General features: G+C 42.2%; 1 protein-coding gene across 2 annotated transcripts in view; it reads left to right on the top strand.

The window, feature by feature from the left end:
- Window positions 1-13,559, top strand: part of Lama4 (laminin subunit alpha 4) — a 149,450-nt gene that overhangs the window by 116,124 nt on the left and 19,767 nt on the right. For both annotated transcript variants that reach the window (XM_059272542.1, XM_059272541.1), the window contains exons 24-30: window positions 329-460; window positions 2,215-2,357; window positions 3,348-3,486; window positions 3,910-4,047; window positions 7,373-7,506; window positions 8,370-8,534; window positions 9,317-9,464. In XM_059272542.1, coding sequence (XP_059128525.1) covers window positions 329-460; window positions 2,215-2,357; window positions 3,348-3,486; window positions 3,910-4,047; window positions 7,373-7,506; window positions 8,370-8,534; window positions 9,317-9,464 — 999 coding nt within the window. The remainder of the gene's footprint in view (window positions 1-328; window positions 461-2,214; window positions 2,358-3,347; window positions 3,487-3,909; window positions 4,048-7,372; window positions 7,507-8,369; window positions 8,535-9,316; window positions 9,465-13,559) is intronic.

Here is a 13,559-nt window from a genome sequence, read left to right as displayed (position 1 = left end):
AAAAACATGGTATATTCTACTCTGTCTTGAAGAATTTAAGGTCAATATTGTGACTTATTTTTCCATGCAGTGGTTTGTAGGGTACCATAAAAACAAAAGAAGATAGGTATTTCAAATTTTATGAAAATATTAGTGCTTTTATTAATATGTAAGAAGTAAGTGCTGATGGAGACATAATTGTCATTTTACTTATTATAAGAATTTCATGAGACTAATCTTCAAGGAATTCCATTAATAAAGAACTGTGATATCATTTCTCAAATTCAGCTAAATCTGACTATTTCATAAGAGTGGATGCTCCTATCTTCTGGTTTCTTTCTCTCTGCAGAGCATGTTTTTCAGCCTAGAAATGCGCAACGGCTACCTACATGTGTTCTATGACTTTGGATTCAGCAACGGCCCTGTGCATCTTGAAGACACATTGAAAAAAGCCCAGATTAATGATGCGAAATACCATGAGGTACAGTCATTGTACTTCGGATGGGTTTGGGTTTTAACACTTAGACCAGGTGGCCAAATGCATTGAGTGGGATAATAAATTAATACACCCACATCTGAAGAGCAATTCATGTGCCCTCATCTACTCCACCCCGGGAAAACACATGTTGAAATTTCTAACAAAAGAGTCACTGGAAGTTCCCTTTTCTTTAAAAGGGATTCATAGACCAAAAGTCTCTTTGCTAATCTTAAATGTCTTGATTATAAATAGTGGACCAACAAAATACTGTGTGTGTGTGTGTGTGTGTGTGTGTGTGTGTGTGTGTGTGTGTTGAACATGTTAGAATGCAGATACAAAGCCCTTATTATTTATACTTCAAGCCTCATTAATAGAAGGTTATATAAGTAAATATAGAATTTTCTCTTGAACTTGTTCTCTAGAATGTAGAAAGAAATGCTAGTGATTTTCCTCATGAAGAGGATCCCAAAAGTATGTTTGTTAGTCTTAAACCATATTCATAGTCTGTTGAAAATACCCTTTATCTACATCTTCAACAACTTTAAATATATAATTTAATAAGTCATATAAAAGATGTAATATCTTTAAAGTCAAACACAGATGCAGTTGCTAGCTAGCTGTTTTTCCCTTTTCAGTTCAGTGTCCAGAAGCTTCCTAAGGATGGCTTTCAGTAAAAGAAGAACTCAACTGTTTGTCTGACTAGCGTTTTTGCAGATTCACTAGAACTGCCTACTGTCTTTAAAACAATAATTTCATATTTATTTATGCAAATCTAGTAATTCAAAATAATACAGAAATGGTACCCAGAACTGACACCTTGGTAGCACACACTCTACAACCCAGAAAGCACCTGCTTAAGCATGTAGTGGTGCTGCCCAGGGGCTAGAGGGACTGGAAGTGAGGGGTTGCCCAATGTGTAGACAGTTTTTGCTGTGGTAGATGAATAACATGATGTTAGTACAAATACCAATTATTAGAATTTGTTGCTGAACATGTAGTTCAATGATAGAGCACTATCCTAGGCAAGTGACCAGCTTGCTATTTTAAACACTTGTGCAGGGATAGTCATGCACATCCATGCACCCACAAGAGACCTGGGTTCCCTTCCCAGCACCACAAAAGAAAATACTTTTCCTTAAGAGGACAGATCTTATCATGCATGTGTTAGAGGGAGAGAGAGAGAGAGAGAGAGAGAGAGAGAGAGAGAGAGAGAGAGAGAGAGAGAGAGAGAGAGAGAGCCCAAAAGGGAGTGCAATGAAGCCATGAAACTTTAGGAAATATTCGATATTGTTAATTTGATTGGGCTGGTGATATAGTGGGTGTTTTCATATGTCTAAACTTCACAAATTATATAACCTGCTTAAATATGGGCAGTTTTGTAATCAGTGATACCTTAACCAAGCTTTTTTTAATTTTTAAAAGAAGATAGATGATTTTAAGTTCTTTGTAGATCCCCTCAGAAGAGGCAGGAGAAAACAAGCAAACAAATAAAAATAACAGGACTCCTAGAAAAATTTAGCCTGGGCTAGTTCCTTTCCCAGAAAGAGATGGATATTCCCCTCAGAAATATAAACTGCTAGTTCACATCGCATAAAACCATAGTTTTCATAACTGTGAATAAAAGGGAAAATCTATTCCCTATCTTGTGAACAAAGAAGAACACAGGTGGTTAAAAGCAGGATAGTTAAAATATACTAAAATTTTATTTTAAAAAACCCTAATTGTTAAACAGGCTTACAATGCCTTATTTCCTCCAGATCTCAATCATTTACCACAATGACAAGAAAATGATTCTGGTGGTGGACAGACGGCATGTCAAGAGCATGGATAATGAGAAGAAGAAAATACCTTTCACAGACATCTACATTGGAGGCGCCCCCCAAGAAGTTTTACAGTCCAGGTACAGCTCTTTCGATACACAGCTTTCCACTGCTCATGATCGCCTGATGAGTTTTCAGTAACCCGGAGAGGTCCAATGAGAGGCTTGAGCGTCCTTGCTCACTACGTTTACACACCTGCAAAGGTGTAGACAAACATATCCGTGGACCCGCAGGCCCCCTGCAGCCAGCCTTTCACCTCCTTAGGTCAGCATCTCCTGTGTGTAATTCACAGATTTCATTACTAGAACATTATTTTAGAACACTCTCCTACAGTGTTTCTCATGGAGAGGAGGAGGAGTAGAGCATAACGTATCATGTGAAGATGAAATGGTTTGTATACTTTTACTTTTCATTTAGTCTTGAAACCTATTTTGAACTCTTCAATAGTGACTGGCCGTGTGTACCTTCTGGAGGGTATACCAGAGGCCATGGTTTGTGTGTACTGACACATTGTTCTGGTGGATTCGATAATTCAGCTCTTACTGTGCATTAAATTCATAGAAACAGAGCTAGAGAGATGGCTCAGTGGTTAAGAGCACTAGCTGTTCTTCCAAAAGACCTGGATTCGATTCCCCACACCCACACGGCAGCTCACAACCATCTATAACTCCAGTTCCAAAGGAATCCAACACCCTCTTCTGGCCTCCACAATCCATGGACATGGTGCATAGACGTACACACAGGCAAAATACCCAGACATAAAAAATTGAAATAAATAAATCTCAAAATAAAGAAATTCCATCTGTGTCACCTGATTGTTATAAAGATAGCAATTGATAATGTCAGTTAAAACTTTTTGAGAACTTATAAAGAGGTAAGCAAGTTGTCTTGACTTGGAGCTCAGTCTGCTCCACACAAGGGTCTGTCACAGCTGTATGCTTATCCGAAACAAGTGGGAGACTAGGGGTGGTTTTACAGCCACTGTGATTGTAAGTAAGCAGAGCTCTAGTATACATGCCATGCAGCTTACCAGCACAGCTGTGCCAGTGAGGACTGATTTCCTTTTCCAGGACCCTAAGAGCACATCTTCCCCTAGATATCAACTTCAGGGGCTGCATGAAGGGTTTCCAGTTCCAAAAGAAAGATTTCAATTTACTGGAGCAGACAGAAACCCTAGGAGTTGGTTATGGATGCCCAGAAGACTCTCTGGTAAGTACCATCCAGTCAAGAGCTTTTTCCCAGGTAAACTTGGAACTTTCTACAGCTAGATCAACACCTTTTCTGCTTCTCCGGGTGCCTCTCTGCTGCCAGGAGAAGGAAAACTCATTAAACTAAAAAGGCTTGTGGGACTCCCCTGTCACCTGTAACGCTGCTCCAGTTTCCAGTGGGCGGGGCATCCGAAGCCCAGAGAGGCTGCGCAAATGCTATTGGTCACTGGGGTGTAAGAAATGGGCAGAGCTGAAACCCGGCCACTGTAGGAACACGGGAGGAAAGCTAGCATGCCTGAATTCCAGCAAAAACAAAACCCGGAACACAAACAGCTTACGCAGCAGGCGAGGCTCTTTGTATACGAAAACTGATGTACATGTTCCACAGTTACCAAAAACACTGTACTTCCTTTTCCTCATACAGATATCTCGCAGAGCATATTTCAACGGGCAAAGTTTTATTGCTTCGGTTCAGAAAATATCTTTCTTTGATGGCTTCGAAGGAGGTTTCAATTTCCGAACACTGCAGCCAAATGGGTTACTGTTCTACTATGCTTCAGGGGTAAGTGCTTCCTTCCCTCTGAGGACGCTTTGTGTAGCTACTTTGTCTATCAGAAACAAGTTTTATGCATATTAAAAATGAATTTTTTTTATTCAGATTTTGACTCGCAAATACACAGAGACTATCAGATGCTAAGTATGCAATACACACATTTTAAATATAATTCTTATTAATTCTTTGAGAATGTTATACAATGTATTTGATCATAGTCTCTCTCTCTCTCTCTCTCTCTCTCTCTCTCTCTCTCTCTCACACACACACACACACACACACACACACATGTTCCTTCCCCTAACTCTTCCTGTTTCATCCCACCTCCCTCCCCACCCCAACCAGTGTCCTCTTTTTAATATATATAAAACCGTTCAAGTCCAAGTCCATTTGGTGCTGCCCATGTACTCCTGGTTATGAGGCCATCCACTGGAACATTGACCTACCAGAGGCCATACCCTTAAAGAAAACGGACTCCCTCCTGAAGAAGCCATCAACAGACCACACCTCCTCAGTTGGGGTGGGGCTCACGAACCCCTTCCTCTCATGCCAGAATGTTGACTGGCTGGATGTTTTGTAGGCCCTGTTGAGGCAATCACGGGTGCCATGAGCTCATGAGTGTAGACGACACTTTGACTTCAGACTTCCCCAACCTCTGGCTCCTACAGTCTCTCCACTCCCCCTCCCTCCATGGTCCAGGAGCCTCATGGGGAGGGGAGTGACACAAATGTCCCGTGAACTTACATTCTGAACACTTAGACTAGTTGTGAGTTTCTGAGTTGACTGCCCTCCACTGCACAAAGGAACTTCTCTGAGGACATCTGAGAACCGTACTAACCTATGGGTGCTGAGATAAGAATTCAGAGGGCAGTTAGATGATACTATGTCTGTTTAGCTGAGTGATAGTGGTAAATTCACTCCTGGGGCCTGTGAGCTCCCAACCATAGGTTCTTGGCCAGATTGATAGTACCAGGCATGTGTTTCCTTCTATGGAGCAGGCCTTAAATCCCACCAGAAAGCAGTTGGTTGCCTCCATAACATGTAAGCCACTATTGCAGCCATAGACATATCTTAGCATGGAATTCTGTTCTGCCCCTCGGGAGCTGATGGGCAGAATTCAAAGAATCTATCGACTCAATTGTGGAAAATTCTATCTTTATTTTCTCCAGCTGAAATAACATTCTCTTCTTTTTTTTTTTTTTTTTTTTTTTGGTTTTTCGAGACAGGGTTTCTCTGTGTAGCTTTGCGCCTTACAGCAACAAACCACAGTAGTGTTAGCAGTACCTCTAACTCTGTCACTCAACAAAATTACACGTTTTTCACTTGACGTTGCAGTTGGCACAGACATTTGAAAATATCATTTTTGTTCATGTCTGCTAGTTTCAAAATGTAGAAGCTGTCAGGTCTATTAAATCTATTATTTAATGACTTTATAAGGAAGAATATTACCATGTATCACCAATTCCTTGTTTTACCATCTCGAGAGCAATATTTCAATGTACTAGATAGCCTTCCTATTCATGTGTATTTTGTCTTAAACATTTTAGGATATTGCTTTATGAAGGAAACCACATATATCCACAACCTGTCCAAAGTACCCATGGCACCATAATAACAATAACCTCTCCATATAAGAACAAAGACATGTGTGATTTAATTTATACATTAGAAAGAAGTTACACTCTTCTGTGCCTTTGGATTTACAACAGCTTACAAAACTTATGTCAAATATAAGGGCTAGGTATGTGGCTCAGTGACAGAGAACTGGCTTCACACACGTGAAGCCCTGGTTCAATCTTCATTCCCATGAAAACAAATAAGATCTGTAAAGGTTTGGCGAAGCTAAGATTCAGCTGCTATATCTCGGCCTTGTTACAACTTTTGAAAGCAAACTTTACTTTTTACAGTTACCTGTATCGATCACCATTTCTTTTGTTTGTATATATTGTTAACATGTGCATGTACACATGTGTGCTTGTGCATGTGGAGGCCAAAGGACAGCCTCAGGTGTCATTCTTCCTCAAGTGCCATCCACCTGGGGCTTGTTTGGTTTGTTTTTGAGGAGTCTCTCAGTGGCAATGTGGCCAGTGAGCCCCAGAGATCTACCAGTCTCCATCTCCCCAGTGCTGGGATTACAAGTGTGTGCCACCATGCCCAGCTCTTTGCGTGGGTTCTGGGGATCAAATGGGGTCCCCATGCTTGTACAACAAGCTCTTCGTAGACTACTATACCCCCTAGTTCTGTCACTTTTATTTTCTGTGTAATTTGAATCGATAGCACCCGTGCAAATTTACAGAAAGCATTTTGTAGAACTTTTGCCCTCAAAGCTTGCCTCCGATTACCCTGGTTCTTTAATAATTTTCTGTCACAGCCGGCTGTTTTTGTATGCAGTTGGGGTTTGTGGATGGGCAGCTGACTTTAGAAGTCGGTGTGCATGTAAAGGAAGGGAAACATTATCATCCACCAGTGTTTTAAAATAAGCAGTACGCAAATTCAGAAAAGAAGTAATTTCTGCTTCTTGAAAGGTCTCTTCTATCTCAATGTATCAAATAAGGGAAGCATTTAAAAACATATTAGTAAATTAGCTCCAGCCCCTTCATCTAGCTACGTCCTCCAGGAGGCTGAAATACTCTCTTTCAAAGGGATCACATGAGACTGATATGGTAGAAATGCTTAGGCCAGGAAAAGTCATTGAGACTAAGCCATCTCTTGGCATGACAAAATCACCAAAGAGTTTCAGTTCAAAATATGGGAGTATCTTTTTTTCCATTGAAATGTGTGTGTGTGTGTGTGAGAGAGAGAGAGAGAGAGAGAGAGAGAGAGAGAGAGAGAGAGAGAGAGAGAGAGACAGAGAGAGACAGAGAGACTACAAGTAAATTCCTCCCATGTATTGAGGTCAAAGCACAACTCTTGGGCATCAGTTCTCACCTTCCACCCCGTGTTTGGAGGCAGCAGGATCTCCCTTGTTTTTGACACTTCCATGTGGACTCCCGGTGGCAACACTCCTCTCTACATTTCCTGTCTCACTGTAGTAGCACCGTATTACAGACGCATGCTACTGGATCTGGTTTTTACATGGATTCTGGGGTTCTAAATTTAGGTCATCAGACTTTCAGGGCAAGCACATTTACCTACTGAGTCAGCCCTGAAACATGTCTACTTTTATGAGCAGAATTAACATAGGCAAAAGTGTTTAGTTGTTACTATTCACAGAAATTATCGTACTGGCAAATTTTCTGCTCACTGGTACTAAGCAATACCATGAAGTGAATTTTGAAAACATGTCCCGTTTTTATCCTGAGATTCCCACTTAATACCCATGCTTGTATTTTAGTCTGATGTGTTTTCCATTTCCCTGGACAATGGGACTGTCGTCATGGATGTAAAGGGCGTCAAGGTTAAGTCGGCAGACAAGCAGTACCACGATGGGCTGTCCCACTTCGTCATTACCTCCATCTCACCCATGAGGTATAGCTCCTCCCTTCCTCTACCTCCCACCAGGACCTTAATTTGCAGGGTGTGCTCCTGTCAAATGTCGCTGCGGCTCCTAGGCTGTGTCACTGCCTTTCTAGTGTTCTAAAAAAAAGTGATGGAAGGAACAGCTTGCCTCCTTCCCAAAAGGATGCTATTCATATTCAAGAGACACCAAAGAAGCCATCAGAAAGTTGTTTAACAAGTGCAGACTCTTTGGTGGTGGAGGGGGGTCAATATGAAGATCAGTTCTCATCTCTGCTCTGGCGGTGCACACTTATGCTACTTGGTGCATGGAGTATGGCACATAGAAGGAGTTCAGCAAATACTGGCTATGTTTAGATTTTGGACCTAAACACTAAAGGATGTTACATTTATGACCCCATCTTAAGAGCTCTGACTTCATCTTTAAAATGTGTATTACTGAATTTCTTTTTCATAAAACAAAATATTTTGGAATAAGAAGTAAGCCTCTGATGAAGACTGCTGCTGCCCTGTGTCCTTGCGTAGAACACCCCCATCAAAAGCAAATGGTGGTACAGTTTCTGTAGACTCCGTTTCTAGTGATCAGCCCCGGTGTGCTATGCAAGGAAACTGGCCTCGCATAAATGTGATGATTGCCAGAGGTGTGTTCTGGTTCCCCCTACGACATTCTCACCGCGGAGATTTAAATTCCAACCTCGGTGTGGAGAGCCCTTCTTGCACATAGGCATATTTAGGCATTTCCTCCTGGGCCTCCTGAGGAATCTGTCTTTTCATTAAGGAGAGGTTCATTTCGCCCCTGTGAGAAAGCCTGCCTGTCCGGTGAAACGTAGCGTTGGGGTGAAATGTGCTGTGCGTGAAGACTCTTTCCTTTGCAGATACGAACTTGTAGTAGACAAAAGCCGACTTGGGAGTAAGACTCCTACAAAAGAGAAAGCGGAACAGACTCAGACGAGCGAGAAGAAGTTCTACTTTGGAGGCTCACCCATCAGTCCCCAGTATGCTAATTTCACCGGGTGCATAAGCAATGCCTACTTTACCAGGTATGCTCTTTTTTCACCAGCGAATGTGTCGGATTGGTATTGATCAATACCGTAGTGAAATGTTTACATTAGTAAATAGATAATTGTGAAATTTACCGTCCTTAGCAGCTAGTAATTAAAAGTTCATGTGCTTGAGCAACTGACGTACTTGGGTTTGTAAGTCTCTTGCTCTTTGATTCCCGTATTGCTGTGGCTAAGCAAGCCTTCCTTTCTCCACCTGCAAAACATAGATAACAAGAACACCTACTTGGCAGGCCTGTCATAGAAATATATGAGACAATATTTATTAAGGTACCTTGTACAGCACCTGGTGTATAACAAGCTATAAATATGATACAGTTCTTTTTGTGCAGCTATTAATAGTAAACTACAGATAAGCATACCAAAATCCCTGTTTGCAGTTTAAGGTCTTCTTAATGTAATACCTGACTTTAAACAAAGCCACTGATCAAGGCCTGTAAGAGATAACAGAGGCTCTGGGGATACAAGAACAAGCAAGGAAGCAACTGAACACAGACAAAGAGACACAGGCATAGTCCTAGACATCCAGAGTCTAGAGGAAAAGACACCTGTCGGTCAGGATGTGGAGTGCCAGAAAGTAGTGTTAGTTAACTGAATGGTAATTGTAGGATTCCTGTTAAGATAGGTAAGGATCCAGCACACAAACTCAAGATGTTGTATATACACACATGTACATTTCCACTGCCATAGGTTTTTGCCATAGTTTTCATTATGTAATCATGGACAGCATTTTTAGGATGATTTTGCTGTTACATGCACAGGTTGGATAGAGATGTGGAAGTGGAAGATTTCCAGCGCTATTCCGAAAAGGTCCACACTTCACTGTACGAGTGTCCCATTGAGTCGTCGCCGCTGTTCCTCCTTCACAAGAAAGGAAAGAACTCCTCAAAACCTAAAACAAATAAACAGGTAACCGCTACCACCGTGGGGAAGTCACAGTTGGCCTCACACTCTGCATGTACAACTCCAGGCACGGTTGCTTTGTAGAACCTGCCCTCGCTGACGCGTGTGCATACGTGGAAGAGGGTTCTTGCAGCATCAGATGCTCCGGCTTACCAGCTGCCCTGCACCGGGGTTGCTCTCAGAGGAGCTGGGTCAGCTGTTTACTTCCACCTCTAATGGTTTTTCATTAAAGGCAATCAAAATAGCACTGCTCTTAACAGTGTGCGTGTGTGCATGCGTGTGTGCGTGCGTGCGTTTGTGCGTGCATACGTGTGTGTGTGTGTGTGTTTAATGTTCAGCACTATAACTGTCTTCTATAATCTAATTTTAGTAATAATTCTAAGCCTTTGTCGCAGTCCTGAAAATCATTAAAGTTTGTTTTAACTTCTCAACCTTTATGTTCCTCCCACTACATGTGGATGTGAACTCTTCTTCCTTAAATACTGAGCTGTAGAATTTCATCTCTGACCGCTGTTCTTCCTTATTTACTTATGCACATTATTTGGTTCAATTACAAATGAAAGCCCCGGTCCCTCCCCGTTCTCTTAGTATAATACTCCGTCTCCTTCTTGGTGCAGTTTTAGCAATGCTCTGTCAATGCTACTGCAACAGCTTCCAAACAGGGCTCCTTATTTCTACTTTTTTTTTTTTTGGTTTTTCAAGACAGGGTTTCTCTGTGTAGTTTTGGTGCCGTCCTGGATCTTGCTCTGTAGAGCAGGCTGGCCTCACACTCACAGAGATCCTCCTGGCTCTGCCTCTCAAGTGCTGGGATTAAAGGTAAGGTATGCACCACCACTGCCCGGCCTTGTTTCTACTTTGTTCCCTCACCATCTGTTCTGGGCACAGCATCCAGACCCATATGCATGTAAACCATACCAGGCACTCCTCTAATCAAAGTACCCCCACCCCCAGTGCACTCAGGAGAAAAGCCAGAGCCCCTACGGTTCCCGCCAGGTCCTGTGTGATCAACACACCTTCCGCTCTCTTCATCTCTTTCCCTTGTTCGCCTCACTCACTCTTCTCCCCCACCAGCCTGTTACCAAAACTGGCCACATTAGCCCCTACCTTAGAGTGTTTATTCAGCCTCTTCCATCTCCCCTTCCACTCTTCTCTCAGATCTCAAATCTGCACAATTTCTCCTCGGCCCCCCTCTAGGGACCTCTCATTTACTCAGTGAGATCTACCGTGGCTGCCTATTCAGTACCGCAGCCTACCTACTGCCTCTCACCAATACTATCCATAGTTTTGCCTTTTTCTGGTTGTTCTTTTTCCACACGGGATAAAGTGTAACTTACCAAGCTTCATGTAGATTATAGAAAAACATGCCACCTCTGTCTTAAATGTTTGTTTGTTTGACACAGGTTTTTCTCTATGTAACCCTGGCTGTCCTGAAACTCACTCTGTAGTCCAGGCTGACCCTGAACTCACAGAGATCCGCCTGCCTCTTCCTCCCAAAAGTGTTAGAATTAAAGGTATGTGCCACCACACCCAGCCCTGATTTAAATTTTTATGAAATTTGCATTAAAGGGCTTGGATTATAATAATTTATTTTCACAATCACTTCCTCTGAGTGCACAGTTGAATAAATTTTTAGAATAGATTCCAGGAGATAGAATTACTGGATCAAGGCAAATTGCAGCGAGCCACAAGAATATATTATAGAGATTCAGCTGTATATAATAAGCTATACCTTGACTGACCAAGGTGTCCTTCCAGAGGAAGCCATTTATCAAGGAATATTTGGTGTTATTTATCTTATTAATACATATCAGCTGTCTTCTGCTATGAAATTCTTGTGCACCCATATACTACTAGGCCATACTGGCAAATAGCTAAGCTTCTCAGACCTACTGCTGATCCACTAGGTAACTAACACCCCTGCAGGGCCTAGGAGATAGACAGGCTGTAAATGCATAGCTTTGTTTCTTGTGCAAATGAAGCTCAGACCATCCCTTGCCTTCAAGCCTGGTAGCATGGCAGAGCTATTGACTCAGGACAATAGGGCTTTTTTGCATAACCAGGTACAGTAAGGAATGGAGCAGAATTCCAGAGGCAAGCAGAGCCAAGTGGCCAGAGAGAAGAGAACAAGGAGAATTTCTGTAGATGGTGAGCAGAGCCTTGTGGCCAGGAGAGAAAGGCCAAGGAAGTTTCTGTAGATGGTAGACAGAGCCACATGGCCAGAGAGAAGAGAAAAAGGCAGAGCTTCTGTAGATAGTAAGGCAGATCTTTTGTAGAGTTTTCTCAGAGCCAAGAGTAAGGAGCAAGGAAAGAAAGATGGAGGATGAAGGAACAGGGGACTAAGATGAGATCGAAAGCACAGGAGCTTAATTATTACTAGGGCTATGAGGGGACAGGAAAAGAAGGGACAAAGAGGAACTGAGTGTCAGGACAGAACTAAAGCTGTATAGATAGAATTTTGTCCTAGAGAAATAAAGTAAATGGATATAGAGCATAGTGTACATAGATTCTTTTCCCTCAGATAACCCCACGCCAGATGTAGCGTCTTCCCTGGGACTCTGAGAGGAATCTTCTCAGGGCAAGTCCCTGGGAAAATTCTGTTAAATCATATCCCCAAAGAGGTAACACTAATTTTATATTTCTCCATAAGTCCTTGAGAATACCTGTCTTAAAAAACCTATGTTGCAGGCTTAAAGTTTTTTCAGCATTTTAAGATATGCTTTAAGATGAACTGGGAAATTTTCATATGTAACATAATAGTGAACAGTTTGTTCACTGATGGGGTCACTATGGGTATCTGGCCAACCACTCTTTTCTGAGAATGGACTCCCTACCCACCATCTAGGTCCTGTGGTTTAGGACTGTGACACCTACTTCCCTGGATATAGGTGATCAGACTAGTATGTATCCCCTGAACCTAGCAGGACTAAGAAATCATCTTCCTTGTGAAGGAACCCAAGGAAGCTGTTCTGATCATTGACTACAGATCCTGTAAGCCTTAGAGCACTGTGTCAGCCGTGGACAAAGAAAGGGGCTTTCTAGAAAGAATAAAAGCCAGAAGACTACCATGAAGAGAAAAGAGAGAGTGAGAACAAGAGGGGAGAGACAGAGAGACAGACAGAGAGCTCTGAGATACTAGAAGCCTCCACAAAGCAAGCACCTAGATTCTGTCCAGTCCCAAATTCCTGTTTAGGACCCTACTCTACTATGTCTTCTCTTGGACTGCCTGAGAAATCCCCTTGTCTTTATCACAACTGCCTGCTTTTTCTTTGCTCACTCAACTAGTTGCTGCTATCTGGCCCACATAAAATGGTGATGAATTAAAGTTGATGCCACTAGCAGGGTTGTAACTCATATGCTCTAAAAGAAAGAGATCACCCTGGCAAAGGCAAGATCTGAAGGGGTTCCCCAAGAATCCCCATGCATGTGCCCGTAAAGACAGTAAGCTGAATGTCTTTATTGTATAGCAGTAAGTAATTCAGCTATCACTGGTCTTTTTCATCATTATCAAGAGCATATATCCACAGAAAATTGAGAGTATTTGGTTGCTGTACAGAAAGATATCAGAGTTCATTCAGTTTTGCAGTAGAGAAGGAACAGCAAGTTCTTCTACCTATTCTACAAGCCCCCCCACACTGAAACAGAGAAAGGCTGGTCAGTTGGTACAGTCACAGTCCATGTCACGTTATGCTTGCTCAGCCTGGGAGTCCAATTTAGTTCTTTAACTGAGTGTGAAAGAGTGAGATCCCTTCCACTGAAACAGGAGGGTGGGGAAAATCCCTAACTCCTAACCCCTTCCATTTTCCAAGCCTTATACAAAGCATCTCTATCAGGCCCCCCTCCTTGAGACAAACATGCCTATGTTTCCCATTGTAAGATTCTGACAAGACTAGACTATAATAATGAGGGTTTGGAAGAAACTTGTAAGATGAATTGCTAAATGGTCTTATTAATAAAAAACCCAAAGCTAGATATTGGGGTAAAAAACTGAAAGATCAGAGGAATAGGACAAGCCACAGCCAACCTCACCTTACCAACTCCTCAGCTTCCAAAGAGACCTACTTCCTGTATACCCACGCCTATATGCCTTTCTGTCCCTGCCCT

The sequence above is a fragment of the Peromyscus eremicus genome, chromosome 8b (assembly GCF_949786415.1).
Source record: "Peromyscus eremicus chromosome 8b, PerEre_H2_v1, whole genome shotgun sequence".
NCBI classification, from domain to species: Eukaryota; Metazoa; Chordata; class Mammalia; order Rodentia; family Cricetidae; genus Peromyscus; species Peromyscus eremicus.
This window is presented reverse-complemented; position numbering and strand designations above follow the sequence as displayed.